Here is a 16,937-nt window from a genome sequence, read left to right on the forward strand (position 1 = left end):
CTTTGCACAACATATACAGGCAAAATGATACTACATCCTTCTTGGCTGATAACTCAAAAAGTGCATAAATTAGCATAATAATCTATCTAGCTTAGTATATCTGGATATATAGTCATCTGTCCTATTCAACCAACTTCGGCGGCCACTAAATACCTCACGAGATTATAGGGAGCCTTACCTTGGAGTTCTGAGCTTATCTGGCACACGGAGAATGTGTTTGGCTCCGAACCTCGATGTTGAGGATATTTTGAGATGCGGCTCCGGTCGGTAGAGGAATTGGCGCGTATGCTGCGTGTTGACAAAATCGATATTGTTCGCATTAGCCCTACAAGTAGTATCGCGCATTCAGGAGTGCGAGAAACGAGCCGACGTATACTTGAAATGATAGTAGTCAGCACCATCCTCAGAGAATGCGTGGTCATACATTTAGCTACTAAAAATCTAACGCCGAGAAAGATAAAGTTGTTTGACATTGCTGCGCACTGCAAACGACCCTTAGAGACGAGGTAGACAATAAGATTATGTAGACCTTACTGTGACTGTAGTTGCCACTGAACCTATACTGCACAAAACATCAATCAAGGTATAGTATAGTCTGGATGGACGAAATACCTTGTGATACAGCCAGTATTAACGGTGTAAGTTATAAGCTTGTTGATGAAGGAATCCATCCTTAACACTCAATATCAACTTGAATATACCAGATCCTGACAGTCGACGGATCGTTCGTTACCTGAAGAACCCAGTGCGGGGGGTAGCGAGGAGATACCACATTGATGATGCAATAAGGATATCGACAACAGTAACCGTGCTCAAAGCCGCGTATGCCGCCCACTCTACTCTAATCAAGTCCGAGCACTGATGACACTGATATCTAATCATGGTTAGCACCTCGCGAGAAATTGAGCAGATGGTTCACTCACAATACCCAACCAAGGACTAGGTCAAAGTGAAGATGATGAGTCAACGGCAGCAACACCATGACCAGTACGCTAAAACCCTCACCGATGTCAACACCTAAAAGGATCTTCATGTTCGAGATTGCACGAAGAGAGTTTGCAGATGACATCGTCACCTAAAGCGAGGGCCATGATTATGCAGAATGGATTACTATAGTATATGAACATTGATTATAAACCCACCATCATTATAGGGAGAGCTCTCGATCGGCGCCGGCTTTGTTCAGTCTGCGCTGACAAATCAAGTTTCAAAGTCCGCAATCATATGCGGCAATTGTGCCAATTCGCGGGTCATTATCAGTCAGGTAAGTTCAGGCTCCCAGACATGTCCTGACCTCGTGTTTACTACTACTATTAACTATCATGCAAATCTTGACAAAACACATTGCAGAATGTCATAACACGTTCCTTCCTATGGTCGTCTAGAGGTAAATCGATACACACACCATGGTCGGGCAGACTGACAGAATGTTCATTAGCTGGTGATTATTGAGGCCCACTCCGAGTCCCAGGGTACGATTCGACGAAGATGAAGACTCGGGTGCAGCATCGCCGCAGCTGGCGATTTTGAGCATACCAAGAGTGAACGATTACAGTGGGGCAGATGCCATCAAGATCGAGTGGCTCCAAGCTCCATGCAGCAACCTCCGCTTTGGTCGAAACGACTCAGACTATAAGGTATTATGCAGATCTCATTTTCATGAACGAAGTTATTCTCTTTCAATTTTTCAATGTACCATACACCCAGATACTGTTTTCGCATTCTAAAACGGACCATAATCTACACATTGATGTATACATGCAGAAGCCAGGACGGGCCAATAATAATTGTATCATTTCACTATTTCACATCTTCACGGTGCAGCCTCGTATCATAACAAATATTCTTTTGTCCTTATCATCCTTGTGCACAACCGTACCAAACGCCTTCAACCACTCGTTACGATACTTAAAAGAACGGACGAACACTAACCAATGTTTGTCAGTATCATCTCAGCTGTATTAGCATATACCGTCCCTGCAAACGTCTTTGCAATGAGCTGAGATCCAGCAGCAATTATGCACACTTTTATCCTGCAAGTCAGGATTCGACGTTTCAACGACGACCATCGTCCCAGAGCAGAAAAAATACATGAGATGTATGTGACTAATTAATACAAAATTGTGACGTCAAGAACCGAACGAAAGCAAGAGCACACCTTCGCTATACAAAACCCATAGGGGCGAACATCGTGGACACGGCAGTTTAACAGCAAGGAGGGTATCATCACCGTGGCCGTGAGGGACCTTTATCCGCCTCTGCCACATTGTCCAGTTGCGCACTCCGTTTTTGAGCGAGTTCGTTCTGGCGTTCTAGACTCCTGTCGTGCCAAATCGTCAGCACAAGACCTTGGACATGAAAAGAGGAAAAAAGGAGGAAAGGGAGAGGAGGAAAAGGCCAACAATCACAAACCTCATCTGATTTTCCAACTCCAACACCCTCTCCTTCGCCCCTTGCCTCTCCCTCTTATACTTCTCCTCCCCTGCTTTCAACCTTGTCTCATACTCCTTCACCCTCGTCTCCCATTTCTGATCAGCCGGGGTCGTCTTTTAGTTTACGTTCGAAATATTTTCTTCACTTAAGAGGAGCTGGTTTTGAACTACCACTAGGCGTTTCTCAGCATTTACGGCGCGGGAAAGGAGCATCTTTGTTTCTTGGGAGTCGCCTTGGGTTGGTCGTCGGGATGTCACTAGTTGCGAGGTTAATTCTGCGTCGGTGGCCTTTGCAGATGAGAGTAAGAGTATCAATCAAAGTCAACGTAAAATATAAAAAAACACTAATAAAAATACCCACCTTCAACCCCTTAATCTCCCCTTCCTTCGCAGTCTCCAGGTAGCCTTTGCCTCACCATACACCTTTACGCTCGACTCGAACTTATCGATCTGGTTCCACCGCACATCAAGCTGCTTCCGCATCTCACCAAGCTTCTCAGTAAATTTCCCTTCTGCATCTTTGACGCGCTTTTCGAAGTCGAGTTGGATCTGGGATAGAGCCTTGAGCCGTGCGATGAGGTTGTCGTGGAAGACGCTGAAATTGGTGGAGGGCTTCGTTGCTGCTCGATCCTTTCTCCTGCGAAATAACATGATCTTGTGAGTGAGTGACGCGTGTTAGAGAGAAACAGAAGCACTTGCGAGAGTCTTACCCACGTCGAGGATCTTATCCATGTATTGATATATCGTAAGCTGCGATGTATTTCGCTCCGTAAGCTGATCACGATACTGATTCTCAGCACTCAATAACGTCCGCTGGTCCTTAGACAACCGCGTCTCCAGCTCATTCACTCTCGTCCTATACCCAAATGACTCTGCCTCAGCGGTCTTGAGACTGCTCTGCGCACTGTTAAGCTTCTCTGAGACTGAGACATGCTTGAGTTTGGGTGTTGAGCTGTGTGGTGACTCACTGTTGTACTTCGAGCTGCAGTTTATGAATCAGTCACGATCATGAGCCGTACTCTCGCGGTCGCCGACATCTTTCCTCGTACGAGACAGTTCGTCCTAATATTCTGAGTCGAGGAGGGTGGGTCATCTTAGGGCGGCACGCTATCAGGTGCGCGCCTATCAATTAGACCTTCGTGCGAAAGCCACTTCCGCACACCTAACCTGTTGATAGGGGACCATAGCTAACCACCCAGATAGATAGACAAGTATGTGCTGTCCAACTTATCCAAGCGACTTACAGCTTGGGCCTTCGCCCGTTGTGAGAGGCAGGAGGGGATGAAGCTTCCTCCTCTTCCTCTTTGTCATCGTCATCTTCTATTAACTGCACTACATGGGGTTTCTTTACCGACCTGTGAGCAAAAGTCAATACCATATCAAATGGGAAAATCATTAGCATGTTGACGCACGCGGCCTGTTTTGGGAGGGTTCGTGTGGGTGCTGGGGTAACATGGTCGTGCGATAAGACATCATCGTCTGAGTCATCGGAACCAGAAACACGTCTCCGCCTGAATAACAATTGGTCAACTGGAAGTTAATAATGAATGAATGCCCACTTACTTGGTTTGCTTCCCTCTGCCCTTGCCCTTTGGGTGTGACGGAGAAGCAGCAGAAGCCACACTTTCATCTGGTATGATGTTGTCCGTGGTATTGGTAACAATGCTTTCTGAGCGCCTGTGTCACAATCAGTTTCAACGCGTATGAACGGTAGCGTAACAGAAATCACACCTTTTCCGAGCACGAGTGCGAGGTATGTCAACCTCCTCGCCGTCGTCTAAGGGAATGATATCATCAAGAAATTCGAACAAGTCCTTCAGGTACTCCAGTTGCCTGTAATCTTCCTCGTTGAAGCTCTCTAGCGGCTCAGCATATCTTTTCGGAATCGCAGCATCAAATTTCGCAAGCGCATTCTTGGCTGCTGCGTCACGGATTGGTCGACGCTGTATGCGCATGATTTTTTGGTTGACACAAATGCTCAGATGAACTCACAGAATTGAGGCTGTGAAGTAGTAATTTGAGCGTGCGGATTTTATCGTCATCAACCTTGTCCAGCAAGTATAGCCTCCCAAAAACTTGATAGAAAAATTTCTTGTCCTCCTCTGCAATTTTAGCGTTGGTTAATGGTTCGCCCCAGAAAGTCATTGACATCCTTATCATCTTGTCGTCGAACAGTGCTCTTGCGATATCACTTGCCAGGTCAATATGAATTGTCTCGTCCGTTGGTTGCTCTTGCACATCGCTGCATCATTTTAACTAACACTCTCAAAACAAATAACATTGCCTCACATAGCTTTCTGTGGATCGGTCCAATCCACGAACATAGCTGCTATTTGAGCAGGACTGACCATATCCTGGGTGTCGTCAACATTTCGGGTTTCTGGGGCAAGTTGCTCGAATAATCCAATAACCAGCTTTTGCATTCGTCGCTGGTTGACTGCAGAGGAGTAGCAGTACACGGGGAAGAAATAGGCAAGGTACTGGCGGACTTCTTGGTTGTCGATCGTGTCCGGGGCAAGATATGCAGCAACCAGGCTTTGCAGGACCTGAAGAAGCGTCACCTCCTGATATCGTGCAACAATTTATCGGCACCAACCTTGTCTTCGGAGATCATTCCGGAAAGGACAAGCTTTGAAAGGCCGATACACAGGAGGGCTTGCACCTTGTCCGATTTCTCGGTTTCCAGGAGTTGCAAGAAGAATTCGATTATACGCTCTCTCTGTAGAAGCGTGAGCATTGAAATAAGGTTGAAGCTGTTGTTACCCACTGTACTACCCTCTTTTTTCAAGAAGTCGTTTTCGTGCACCATAAGAATGTCGAAGACAATCTGCAGCACACGGATCCTCAAGACTTCCGGGGCAGTCTGAATTTGACCCAAAAAAGCTGGAAAGAGTTGAGAGCCATGCGCTATGAAATTAATCAGTTTCAAAACCACATGGTGGGCAGCATGAGCATACTCAAGCAATAAGACAGCAAAGACCTAAACAGATGAGACCCTTTTCACGAAGTACCAATTCCTTACGTTTGACAGCAGGAATGATTAACTCGCCAAGGATGCCTTCGAGCGTTGAATTTTCTTCAAATGTCTGAGCAACAGTGAGTGATTAGGAAATTGAACATAAGCTATGACGCACTCCGTTAACACGCTCCAGCATCCCTATACAAAGTGACAGACAACGCAAATCAATCGTGTCCATACGAGCTCGTTCCTCGGAAGACATATTTTCTGATGGCTTTGGTCCTTTGGGTGCTGTACGAGTTGGCATGGGTGTTTCGCCAAAAGTGGTCTCTCCATCATCTGCAGGCTCCTTCTAGCAAAAATAACGTCATCACAGGAATAAAATGCGAACAATGAGGTGTCCAACTCACTAGAGCTTCTTCGTCGCTGACATCCCTAAACTCGTGGACTACTTCTACAACAACTCGAATAAGATCCCTCTCGTTTGGTGATAGTATCCGTAATAGGTCCAAACATCTAGCGACAAGTGATTCGGGTAGTGCTTCCTGAGAGATCATGTCTCTCACAAGCTGGAACATTTTCCGGCGCCCAATCTCATCAGCGTAGTCTAGATTCACAGCAACCTTGAGCATCTCGCCTATGACAAATTCCTTGTCAATGCGAGCCTCCTCTTCTTCCTCAGTTGATTCGCCACGAATGACTCTCTCTTGCTCGGCGACCTCCAAGTCTTCTTGGTATGCATTGTAGGCAGCTTGGATGCGGTAGGCAAGGTCAGTGACAACCGGGAGAGAAGCATCTAGTTTTTCCGCATTTTTAATGGCAATGCAATGGTCAACCAAGACGCGAGCGAAAAAAGCTCGCTCTGGGGTCAGGTTGGCCCAATAGGCATCTGTAGATGTTCCAATTAGCTCATCCGACCGAGATTCTGCAACGGAACATACCATTAAACTCGACGTGGTCGGAAATATCAGCGCGTCTATCCAAAACACTCAGCAGTGCGTCCTCTGCAACCGTGCTCTCCGTAAGATCAAATAGGCTTAAAAATGCGAGAACATTATCTTCGACGGTCTTGCTTTCTTCGTTCTTGACATGTTCACGAGCAACGTCCACCCATTTGCTGAGTAATAAAGCTGCAGTCTGGTGAACCGCTGGCTCTCGATCACCTAAACCATTGCGAATGATGAACTCTCTCTGAGAAATGGTAAGCACACGAGGATGAACGAGCCCCATTGCAGAGCCTTCAGAAGCGAAGCAATGTTGGATTAGGATAGCGGAATCAACCAGCTTGCGCATTATCGTGTCAATGTCACGGGTTCGACCAAGGACGGCGTCTAAGGTAGCTGAAGACAGAGGAATATTGAGCAATGCGGCTCTACGGACGTCTCTATAAGACAAGTGATTACCATACTGTTGGACGATCTATGACAAATGAACCAACGCGGCAGGATCACAACTAAGAGTCTCCAGTAGGACCTCAAGAGCAGTGGGTTCTCCTTCTTCCACATCAGATGGATCTTCCGAACCACATAGCTTCGAGAGTGCAATGACAGCCTGGACTCGAACAAATATTTCTTTATCGTGCACACGCTCGAAGAGAGCTGCGCGGAGCTCAGTGTACAACGTTTCGATGTGCCTGGTCAGCCAGGTTTATTGCACAAAATAGGTTGCTAACCTAATTTCACCCAAATGCGCGACCATCTCCGCCAAAAAGTGGACGCAGCGGTAGCGTGCGACTTTGTCCTTGGCTTCAAAGCCGTTTACGAGGGAGGTAAGCACTTTCTCAACGAACCGAGAGGCTGTGGTATCATCGTCTTCATCGTCATCCTCCTTCTTTACCTCAGCGGCTGTAATAAGATGAGGTTTAGCATCAGTGGAACGAGCGGACATCGTACCTCTCTCATTGATATATTTTGTATACGCTCCAACAAAATTGACTATCCGGTCACCCTGCGATGTTCCTTTCTTCACGGCGGCAGCTCTGCATAATATGTCTTTAAATCTCTCCTCAAACATACGCTCACCGGTGAGCTTGATGCTTCTGCCATTGTGTACGGATTCGGTGAAACCAGCAGCATCTAGGTGGAGTTTGTGAAGAGCAACGATAACTTTCTGGTGATTTGCAAATTTTGCAGTTGAATTCTGAACTTGGTCAAAAATCTTGGGCACGTTGGACGCGTTTAGGGTCACGTGCGTCGCGATGCAAAACTCTGATGCTTACGTGAAACACGAAGCACGTGCTCACTATGTTGGCGTGCTTTACCTTTCAGTCAAGGAGTGTCCGCCGCGGCCATGAGCGTATCGTTCGAGCTTCAAGATGAGCTACAGGCACTTCAGGACATCGCAAACTACGAAAATCACAAATGACCAGGATCCCCACAGTAGCGATCCCGGCCCCTTATTGCAACGTACGCTAGCCTTGGGTGTTGGTATTCGATTCTTACTGACCACGAACTTAGAGGCTGTCGGAGTGATTGCTCATTCATCCGAAGAAATCACTGATCCAGAGGTATTTGATACATTTCGATGCAGTCGCTGGGCGGAAAAGCTTGCGGCCGGGGGCTCACCCAATAGAGCCAATAAGGAGACCGAAGAGCTTGATCAAGTCGCTGGCAATGTAGAGGATGAGATTGGTGAACGGATAGCTGCCGTTCGCGAAACTGAGTTGCTCTATGGAGAGCAGTCGTTGCTGAAGTTGTACGGCCCGTTACTAGTCCATGTGTGCGGTAGTCCACATAAATTCAAGGCAAGTGACGAGTCATTTTCTCTGCATTACTACTGACGCATACAACAGAATCGCACACTTCGTGCTGCTACAACTCTCCCGTTCAGCAAGTTCCTCTGTGTCAGCTCACAATTTTGCGATCAGCACCACCATCTCCTCTTCAAGATCCTTGAGACTTCAAGAGACCCAAATATCCGTAGCAACATTGTCATTGCCCTCGGCGATGTGGCAGTCTCGTTCAGCAAGATCATCAACGAGAACAGTCATGAATCATATAAAGGCCTTTGTGACGGTGATCTTGTCGTAAAGAAGAACACGCTGATGGTGCTCACGCACTTGATCCTCAACGGGATGATCAAAGTGAAAGGTCAGCTAGGCGAGATGGCCAAGTGTCTAGAGGATGAGAAGCTACGGATATCTGACCTTGCGAAGCTGTTTTTCAAGGAGCTGTCGACGAAGGACAACGCGATCTACAACAACCTACCTGATGGTAGGCCTCAGTTCACTCTTAATATCAACGTTCTACATATTTGGTGCGTCGGACGCGCCCCTGCAAACGTCACCCCCTCACCCTATTTACCGGACTTTTCCATGCATGGTGCATCCACAAGACTGCCATAGTACTAGGTGCGCACCTGATAGCGTGCCAACCTAGGGTGGCCCACCCTTTCTGACTTAGAATTTTTTTTTTTTGAACTTAGAATATTAGTCGCAAGCTGCTGGAGGGTGAAAAGTCGGCAATGAATTAATGATACGGTCAAAGGAGTAACCGAGGCAGCAAGATGCACAATCTTCGCTGCTGCAAGACCATTCTAGCACACGGTATTCCACGGATAACATTTTCCTTTCATCCTTATCGCTCAAGCTGGTTAGTTCATGATAACGATCAATAGCGGCTCTTCACCCAATAAAGGCAGGCATCTATGGTATCAACACGACTCCTTCGCCACGATCGGTTACGTTTGCACCCAATGTCACTCCAGTGACGTTTAACGAGACTGACGAGTCCCTGTCCTCACCAACACCAGAACCTTTGTCGCCCACGACGCAGCTCTTCCCTCCTTCAGAGCTTCCCCCAACGACCACCAGGAGACGTGTACCTCCTGGCAAGCGCCGGTCGCTAGGTTACATACCACGTCCCCCGAACGCGTTTGTGTTGTTCCGTGCGGACTTTGTCCGTCAGAAGCACGTTCCAGGGTCCATCGAGACTCATCACGGTTCGCTCTCCAAGATCATCGGTAGGTTTTAATTACCCAGATAGTCTCATGTGATTCTCATGTCGTACCCAGGCAATTGCTGGAGAGCGCTTCCTCTCGAGGAGAAGCGTGTATGGGAGATCAAGGCCAAGCATGCCAAAGCTGAACACAAGGCACGGTATCCTGAGTACCGTTTTCGCCCAGTCCACAACAAGAATAAGGAAAAGAAAAAAGAAAAGGCCACACCCACAGCTGAAGATGAACGCCGCTGCGAAGAGGTTGCTCAACTCCTCCTTGACGGAATGAAGGGCGACCAGCTCGCCGCTGCTATCCGCAAGCTCGACGAAAACAAGGTACATGCTCCTACGCCTGCCTATCTTCTCAGGCGACCCTCTTCCGTGCCCCTTCCGGATTCGCGGTTTGGTGCTGCAGGCATTACCATCCCAACTCTACCTTTCTTCGCAGGCTCGCGTCCTGGAACTCCTGTTGGAAAAACCTCCCACTCTGCTCGCTATATCCTCGGTCAGCGCAGAGCTTCGAGTGCCCAACCGACTATCCCCCGTCATTGGGGCGTCGCCCCACCTGCCTCCTGGCAGCGCGATGAGTCTCCCCTTCCAGAGGCAAACACGAGCTTGTTTGAGCCATCATTCTTCAACTCGAACTTTTCTAGCCAAACCGCGCAGTCAGATGGTGCATTCGTACGTATTACCATTTTTTCATCCTCCAGATCGACGCTGACGTGACAATTCAGAGCTTCAATGAGATGATCTCTACTTTCCCTCCTCATGCTCCTCAGGACTTCGGCATTGCTCCATTGGACCCACTTCATGATCTGTCATTAGACATCAATGCCTTGAATTTCAACCCTCATGACCCCTCCGCCTGGGTGTCGGCAGAGTACAGCAACTCTCAGACTTCGTCCCCATACACTGGCTCCCCTGCACACTCTGACATGTCGTTGCCCGTTGCTGCACCCCAGCCACAGCATGCAGTTGCCCTATTCGATCACTGGCCAGACATGTCACAGCAGTACACTATTCCTATCAAGGACCTGGACTGCTTGCAGGGGTCCGGTGAGCAGCAGATCATAGAGCCACAATTCTCCGGCTACTCAACTGGCATCGAGGGTTTGTTCCCACCACTTGGCGTCATTGATACCCACGGACCTACCATGATGGGTTTCGACTATAACTCGTACTGCTTGTCTTAGCTTGGTGCATATCACTATCCCCGTCTCCATCTACACGATCTATCATTGTATGTATAGCTATTTATTTTACTAGCCTCGGAGTTTCCCCCTCTTCCTTGCCCTGTTTCTATATATATCCTTGGTTTGCACGGTATCGTTGACTTGTAGCTTTATCACTTGCTGTGTCAGATTGGATTGCGCATCCACCCCTTGTATCCATATCGTCACGGTCTCTATTGTCTTGTATGCTTGTAAACGAGCAATATTATGATACCCTGTTCCGCCTCGTTCTGGGGCGGAAAACGTCAAAACGTGATCTGGACTGAGCCGACTAGCAAGTTTTATCTATGGCGCCGGTCCGTATCAGTCTTGCTGTGCCCCAGATCGGTGCCACCTTCGCATGTCATTTCAATGATTCTTCGGAGCATGACAATTAGCTACACGTGGTGAGGAAGGCTGGGCGGTGCTTAACTTAACGTTTCAAGATTTTCAACACAGGTTTTTGATAGGTAGCGCGTGATCGTCTTGCAAAGATATGTGCGGGCGCCACGCATCATCTACTAGGCGCGGTCTAACCAAGGCAATGCGAACACGACCACTAGTCAATATTTCAATGTCCGTGCATGACGCACATATACATACGTCAGTACATTCCTTGCGATTATTTTTCTCGGGAGGGAGGACCGATGAGCGTATAAATAGACATGCTAATAAACACACCAGTGATTTACTACGAAGGGGAAGACTAGTCCGACGACAAGGATACAAGATAATGCTACATCGTTCATGATCCTGACGACCAATGCATTGCGAAAGTGTCCATGAGAGTGTCTAGTGTTTATAAGGAAGGATGAGAGCTAGGAAGGACATCATGATCATGATCTGCATTTCTGCTTCTCGAAGAAGCCATCGAACGAGGGTAAGCTGGTAGCTCTTCGCTTGGCTCTCGGGAACAATCACTTGCAACTATGTGTTCAGCCCGATTATCTCCATTATCATGGCAATAACCATCTGGAGAATGGGCACAAGACGGATGCAGCTTTTCTAGCTCGTAGAACCGTCGGCGCCTTGCAACAGTGGACGGAGAGGTGCTACTATCATTGAATAACTGAAATGGTATGGGATCGACACGGGACGGGGTAGACGGAGATCCATCCCTAGAATTCTGTGTGGTACAAGAATCGAAATGTTCAGGGTGGATGATGAATGTGCCTCTACCGCTCAGAGGACTCGGAACGGCGATGTTGCGCTGTGCAGTTGAGGAAAGATTGAAAGGGGTCACAGATGATCTTTGTCCTGTGCGAGTTAATCGCACTATGATACAGGTTAGTAGGAGAGCTAGAAGCGCGACTCCTGCCACAGTTCCTCCAATGATGGCGGCCATGGTTATTGGGGATGCAGATTCGATTTCAACAAAGATTGGTTCAACCGACGGACTCGGGAACACGTCAATACTTGTCAATGTGAGAACTGGTGCTCATCGCGGGTGTAAGCGAGTAGGATGTTGGCGCGAGTGTCTGCCATGACAATGAGATATTTGGCGTGAAAGTTTGAGGTTCTGCTGAGAGGCAATCTCCTCCATCCATGCTGGGATTGTGTAGTCGATGAGACACGGGAAGACCATCCTCTGGCCGACCTTTTTGTGCTAGAGTTCAAACAACTATCGCACCAGAGACGGCCAAACGTTTCAGAACTTTGGGCAGTGCCAAAGTAATCATCGGTCGATCATGAGCGCTTGAGCTCCGTTGTTGTAGCTCTGCATCCTCATCATCTGAATAAAACAGCGGAGCGGAAGCGATTCTGTCTTTGCGAAGATGTTTCTGAGATGATCCGGCAGCCGGAATAGCTGCACCCTCAAGCAAGCCATCAAGAGGCGCCCCGATAACCGGCAAGTTCGAAGGACCTGGTACTGCATGTGTTTTGACTGAGCGCCTCTTTTCCGGGGACATCGGTTTATATTCGGGTTCACTATCAGAGTCTGTTATTTCGATGATTTCTTCAGCCCATAGACTTGGTACTGGTGGCGGTCGCGGTAGTATCCTTCGCTTTTGCGACCGAGGCTGCTGACTTTGATTACGAGTTACTCTGGATGTCGTAGGAAGTAGTTCGGGGGAAGAAGGGATGTCAATGACCTCCATGACGGTTGGACTTTAAGTGCGAGGAGCCACAACTGGCAAGTCAGTCGGGTTTTGCATTTATGTCTGAGCATAAAAATATACATATTGTCGTCAAAGGCAATTAAATTGCTACATTGTGGATTGTTCAACGTTCAGATACGGTCATTGTTGACTAAGCCACGCGCTGGGTGATTCCACTGGCAGATGTTGGTGATGGTGATATTCAATATCACCGTGACAGCACACCTTGATGGTAGTACCCAAGTATGCGTGTTCGAAATACAGGCATTGTCGATTCAATGGTTCACAGGTATGTCCGCCACATTGATAGTACCAAAGCTTCATTGCGCCGCAGGGATGCCGCTCAATGGTCATGAACAAAGCAGTATCAGTGTGGACCAAAGGTCATTCCCGGTAGCGTCTCCTAGGCAATTTCTCGTCCAGCGCAAATATTCGGATGTGGAGACCTAACTATTCCAGCACTCGCTCGCACCACCTCACCATGTGACGAGGAAAGCCCCCGTAACAGGATCTTCTCTCCCGAGGGCCACGCACCCCATTCCTAGAGCTCATTATATACGCCTGCAAAACATGAGGTAAACATGCGTGCTTTTCTAGGTTCAATATTCATTCTTTGTTTAATGTTGCTCTGTAGCGTAATCGTGGAAATGCCACCAGCAGGACAAGGTATTCAAACAGCAGCCACCACCACCACCTCGTCAGCAGGGCCGCACTTCCGCGTCGAACATATTCCGGAGACTAGTTAATTAACGACTCCGAGTCTGGCCAGATACTTCCCGCGTCTCTCATGCACTTGACAAGCCTGTCTGCAGGCCCAGTTACTTCCTGCTCCCGCTAGGTTTCCTCTCTGTCAACTGAGCTTGAATGATTTCCTTTGCTGTGTATCAGAAGTGTGGAATTTTTCGACGCTCCACATGGAATCACCCTCGTCACGGTGTGACCGGCCTGCTCCACCAATCAAGCAACTTCGAGGATCACGCTTGCGCTTACGCCTTCGTTCCTTTATTTGCTAGACTCAAAGCTCAAAACTATTATTTAGACATGTCTCGTACCGGTATCACCTACAGGTGCAAACCCCAAGGACACATCAAAGACACTGCAAGGCATTGCCAAGCGTGATCATATGGATCTTGTTTTGCAATAGTATTAGCAAGATCTATTCCTTAAGTGGCACATTTAGCGGGCGATCAGGTAAACACATCATTTGCATGACGGCAGTCCTGCCACCTCTAGCTTTGCTCGTACGTGGCATGTGGCACTATGGGAGATTGGATAACAACTGTGGCTGTCGGGTTTGATAAGAACACCGAGGACATACCAGCACCACCTGATATATTCGAGCGTGGACCGATCAATCAGCGCCATAATGCCATGGATGCCCGAGCCAGTTGCACGAAAATGAATAGTGGAATACAGCAATTATGATCTAGACTGTGATGATATCAGCAACGAGCCTGACTTTGGCTCACACACGACTCAGGGGATAACGACAGGGCAATACTGCTCAAGCGGATGCAGATACAATCCCATCATCAGCGTCCTATGCACTATGGTTCCCAGATCTTGGTAAGTTTTGGGTCTCGGCTGCACCACTGCTGCCGATCCAGGAACGCTGATCGGACAAATTTGCATACAGGAGGCCTAGGAGGGCTCCAATGGCTGTCCATCGACTGCCACGGCGGCTGACTCTTCAACTGGTCTAGAAGGTTGGCTTTGCAAGTACCACGGGGTGGAAGGGCCAGGCAATGGGGAAAGTAAGTCACTAAATATGGCAATGGATAACACAAACTTTTGCTGTTCGTGGCGTGGGGTAGAATCTTCCCTGACAGCCTGCTCAAATGCAGTTATTGAAGGTGCGGTACTCTGTGGCACTATTGTGCGTTTTGTTGGTGAAACGCTTGCGCCACGTTGGTAAGGTGACTCAACCCGACGTCTTTCAGTTGGGATCTCAGGCAACGGGGTGTCACCGAGATCATCGTCGGTACTGTGGGAAAAGCCCACCACAGCACGCTTTAGTGAGGGCCTTTGCTGGCGTGACATCCTGTGTTTTGGCTTTCATGGCGGACTTGTATGGAGACTTCTGTGGCGGGGTAGAAGGGCGAGTACGGTGTTTCGAAGGCGTCCCAGGAGAATTCATTTCTTGTAGCTGAGATTTGATGCGGCCGGCGACTATATCACATTCCTTTTCGAGGGCCTTTATGACAGATTTGAACGCAGGTAGAGCCATGGTTTTGACAAAGTGGTTTTTCTTGCACCCCTTGAACAAAATAACGCGAGTAAGGGATATTAAAAAGATATATCATGCAGACCTTCATGATCTGACATATCCAGTAAGATACGGTACAAGTCACCATACTGGCTTGATGACGGGTACGAAATACATCAACCTTGAGGATACTGCCTTCTGCTTCGCACATTGCAACCGAGGCTTTTTGTGACACTTCGTTATTATCCGGTCTATGAACAATTATCAGATGCCAAACAATAGTAATGGGGAAACAGTGCACCTTCTGATGGACGCGAGGTACACGCAGAATCGGATGCCTGGAAGTGCACTTGGATGAGCGACGAGAAACGCAGAGTCAGGCCCAGTCTTGGCTTTTGCAAGTCGGAGAATCACCTGAGGCTGTGCTTTCTCATATGTTTCTCCGGAGCATATATAGTGTGTGTTTCAAGTGCTGCTTCCATCAAAAAGGTGCACGCCACGGTGGAAGAACAAGACGCGGCGTCCATCAGAAGGTGCACTGTTTCCCCATTACTATTGTTTGGCATCTGATAATTGTTCATAGACCGGATAATAACGAAGTGTCACAAAAAGCCTCGGTTGCAATGTGCGAAGCAGAAGGCAGTATCCTCAAGGTTGATGTATTTCGTACCCGTCATCAAGCCAGTATGGTGACTTGTACCGTATCTTACTGGATATGTCAGATCATGAAGGTCTGCATGATATATCTTTTTAATATCCCTTACTCGCGTTATTTTGTTCAAGGGGTGCAAGAAAAACCACTTTGTCAAAACCATGGCTCTACCTGCGTTCAAATCTGTCATAAAGGCCCTCGAAAAGGAATGTGATATAGTCGCCGGCCGCATCAAATCTCAGCTACAAGAAATGAATTCTCCTGGGACGCCTTCGAAACACCGTACTCGCCCTTCTACCCCGCCACAGAAGTCTCCATACAAGTCCGCCATGAAAGCCAAAACACAGGATGTCACGCCAGCAAAGGCCCTCACTAAAGCGTGCTGTGGTGGGCTTTTCCCACAGTACCGACGATGATCTCGGTGACACCCCGTTGCCTGAGATCCCAACTGAAAGACGTCGGGTTGAGTCACCTTACCAACGTGGCGCAAGCGTTTCACCAACAAAACGCACAATAGTGCCACAGAGTACCGCACCTTCAATAACTGCATTTGAGCAGGCTGTCAGGGAAGATTCTACCCCACGCCACGAAACAGCAAAAGTTTGTGTTATCCATTGCCATATTTAGTGACTTACTTTCCCCATTGCCTGGCCCTTCCACCCCGTGGTACTTGCAAAGCCAACCTTCTAGACCAGTTGAAGAGTCAGCCGCCGTGGCAGTCGATGGACAGCCATTGGAGCCCTCCTAGGCCTCCTGTATGCAAATTTGTCCCGATCAGCGTTCCTGGATCGGCAGCAGTGGTGCAGCCGAGACCCAAAACTTACCAAGATCTGGGAACCATAGTGCATAGGACGCTGATGATGGGATTGTATCTGCATCCGCTTGAGCAGTATTGCCCTGTCGTTATCCCTGAGTCGTGTGTGAGCCAAAGTCAGGCTCGTTGCTGATATCATCACAGTCTAGATATAATTGCTGTATTCCACTATTCATTTTCGTGCAACTGGCTCGGGCATCCATGGCATTATGGCGCTGATTGATCGGTCCACGCTCGAATATATCAGGTGGTGCTGGTATGTCCTCGGTGTTCTTATCAAACCCGACAGCCACATTGTTATCCAATCTCCCATAGTGCCACATGCCACGTACGAGCAAAGCTAGAGTGGCAGGACTGCCGTCATGCAAATGATGTGTTTACTGATCGCCCGCTAAATGTGCCACTTAAGGAATAGATCTTGCTAATACGATTGCAAACAAGATCCATATGATCACGCTTGGCAATGCCTTGCAGTGTCTTTGATGTGTCCTTGGGTTTGCACCTGTATGATACCGGTACGAGACATGTCTAAATAATAGTTTTGAGCTTTGAGTCTAGCAAATAAAGGAACGAAGGCGTAAGCGCAAGCGTGATCCTCGAAGTTGCTTGATTGGTGGAGCAGGCCGGTC

At 48.2% G+C, this 16,937-nt stretch overlaps 8 protein-coding genes across 8 annotated transcripts; 2 read left to right on the forward strand and 6 right to left on the reverse strand.

The window, feature by feature from the left end:
* Positions 1 to 401: 401 nt before the first annotated feature.
* On the reverse strand, positions 402 to 1,114 carry F5147DRAFT_25903 (uncharacterized protein). The gene is made up of 4 exons (XM_041428892.1): positions 924 to 1,114; positions 734 to 874; positions 613 to 672; positions 402 to 562 (listed from the first exon to the last, which is right to left on the reverse strand). Exons 1-4 carry the CDS (start codon positions 1,067 to 1,069, stop codon positions 520 to 522), a joined length of 390 nt encoding a protein of 129 aa, XP_041286334.1. The 5' UTR covers positions 1,070 to 1,114; the 3' UTR covers positions 402 to 519.
* Positions 1,115 to 2,226: 1,112 nt separating this feature from the next.
* Positions 2,227 to 3,469, reverse strand: F5147DRAFT_748208 (uncharacterized protein; the record flags this gene model as incomplete). Its single annotated transcript, XM_041440036.1, has 6 exons — positions 2,227 to 2,320; positions 2,413 to 2,546; positions 2,604 to 2,707; positions 2,801 to 3,086; positions 3,147 to 3,206; positions 3,452 to 3,469. The coding sequence occupies 6 exons, from the start codon at positions 3,467 to 3,469 to the stop codon at positions 2,227 to 2,229; spliced, it is 696 nt and encodes a 231-aa protein (XP_041286335.1).
* Positions 3,470 to 3,672: 203 nt separating this feature from the next.
* F5147DRAFT_787102 (nuclear condensing complex subunit) lies at positions 3,673 to 7,874 on the reverse strand (the record flags this gene model as incomplete). Its single annotated transcript, XM_041442951.1, has 16 exons — positions 3,673 to 3,787; positions 3,845 to 3,943; positions 3,996 to 4,109; positions 4,164 to 4,375; positions 4,425 to 4,674; positions 4,722 to 4,978; positions 5,029 to 5,151; positions 5,200 to 5,339; positions 5,413 to 5,518; positions 5,567 to 5,743; positions 5,802 to 6,280; positions 6,333 to 6,731; positions 6,795 to 6,798; positions 6,826 to 7,024; positions 7,064 to 7,598; positions 7,844 to 7,874. 16 exons carry the CDS (start codon positions 7,872 to 7,874, stop codon positions 3,673 to 3,675), a joined length of 3,240 nt encoding a protein of 1,079 aa, XP_041286336.1.
* A 1,021-nt stretch (positions 7,875 to 8,895) lies between these two features.
* Positions 8,896 to 10,809, forward strand: F5147DRAFT_724492 (uncharacterized protein; the record flags this gene model as incomplete). Its single annotated transcript, XM_041439053.1, has 4 exons — positions 8,896 to 8,935; positions 9,007 to 9,351; positions 9,403 to 10,007; positions 10,061 to 10,809. 4 exons carry the CDS (start codon positions 8,896 to 8,898, stop codon positions 10,517 to 10,519), a joined length of 1,449 nt encoding a protein of 482 aa, XP_041286337.1. The 3' UTR covers positions 10,520 to 10,809.
* Positions 10,810 to 11,235: 426 nt separating this feature from the next.
* On the reverse strand, positions 11,236 to 11,882 carry F5147DRAFT_787122 (uncharacterized protein; the record flags this gene model as incomplete). Its single annotated transcript, XM_041442952.1, has 2 exons — positions 11,236 to 11,457; positions 11,507 to 11,882. 2 exons carry the CDS (start codon positions 11,880 to 11,882, stop codon positions 11,330 to 11,332), a joined length of 504 nt encoding a protein of 167 aa, XP_041286338.1. The 3' UTR covers positions 11,236 to 11,329.
* Positions 11,883 to 11,946: 64 nt separating this feature from the next.
* F5147DRAFT_658104 (uncharacterized protein) lies at positions 11,947 to 12,636 on the reverse strand (the record flags this gene model as incomplete). The annotated part of the gene is made up of 2 exons (XM_041434381.1): positions 11,947 to 12,143; positions 12,168 to 12,636. 2 exons carry the CDS (start codon positions 12,634 to 12,636, stop codon positions 11,947 to 11,949), a joined length of 666 nt encoding a protein of 221 aa, XP_041286339.1.
* A 1,641-nt stretch (positions 12,637 to 14,277) lies between these two features.
* F5147DRAFT_658105 (uncharacterized protein) lies at positions 14,278 to 15,053 on the reverse strand (the record flags this gene model as incomplete). The annotated part of the gene is made up of 3 exons (XM_041434382.1): positions 14,278 to 14,620; positions 14,646 to 14,893; positions 14,946 to 15,053. The coding sequence occupies 3 exons, from the start codon at positions 15,051 to 15,053 to the stop codon at positions 14,278 to 14,280; spliced, it is 699 nt and encodes a 232-aa protein (XP_041286340.1).
* A 602-nt stretch (positions 15,054 to 15,655) lies between these two features.
* F5147DRAFT_764391 (uncharacterized protein) lies at positions 15,656 to 16,792 on the forward strand (the record flags this gene model as incomplete). The annotated part of the gene is made up of 3 exons (XM_041440701.1): positions 15,656 to 15,881; positions 16,122 to 16,410; positions 16,556 to 16,792. 3 exons carry the CDS (start codon positions 15,656 to 15,658, stop codon positions 16,650 to 16,652), a joined length of 612 nt encoding a protein of 203 aa, XP_041286341.1. The 3' UTR covers positions 16,653 to 16,792.
* Between the last annotated feature and the right edge of the window lie 145 nt (positions 16,793 to 16,937).

This window comes from Suillus discolor, assembly GCF_016758755.1.
Source record: "Suillus discolor strain FC423 chromosome Unknown F5147scaffold_101, whole genome shotgun sequence".
In the NCBI taxonomy this organism is placed as follows: domain Eukaryota; kingdom Fungi; phylum Basidiomycota; class Agaricomycetes; order Boletales; family Suillaceae; genus Suillus; species Suillus discolor.

Bases quoted from the DNA above. Each gene is read 5' to 3' on its own strand.
- F5147DRAFT_25903 (XM_041428892.1), bottom strand. From the start codon at position 1,069: ATGTCATCTGCAAACTCTCTTCGTGCAATCTCGAACATGAAGATCCTT. The intron at 875-923 runs GTGAGTGAACCA...AACCATGATTAG, and splicing joins CTAGTCCTTGGTTGGGTATT to ATATCAGTGTCATCAGTGCT. The intron at 673-733 runs GTAACGAACGAT...TTGAGTGTTAAG, and splicing joins CCCCGCACTGGGTTCTTCAG to GATGGATTCCTTCATCAACA.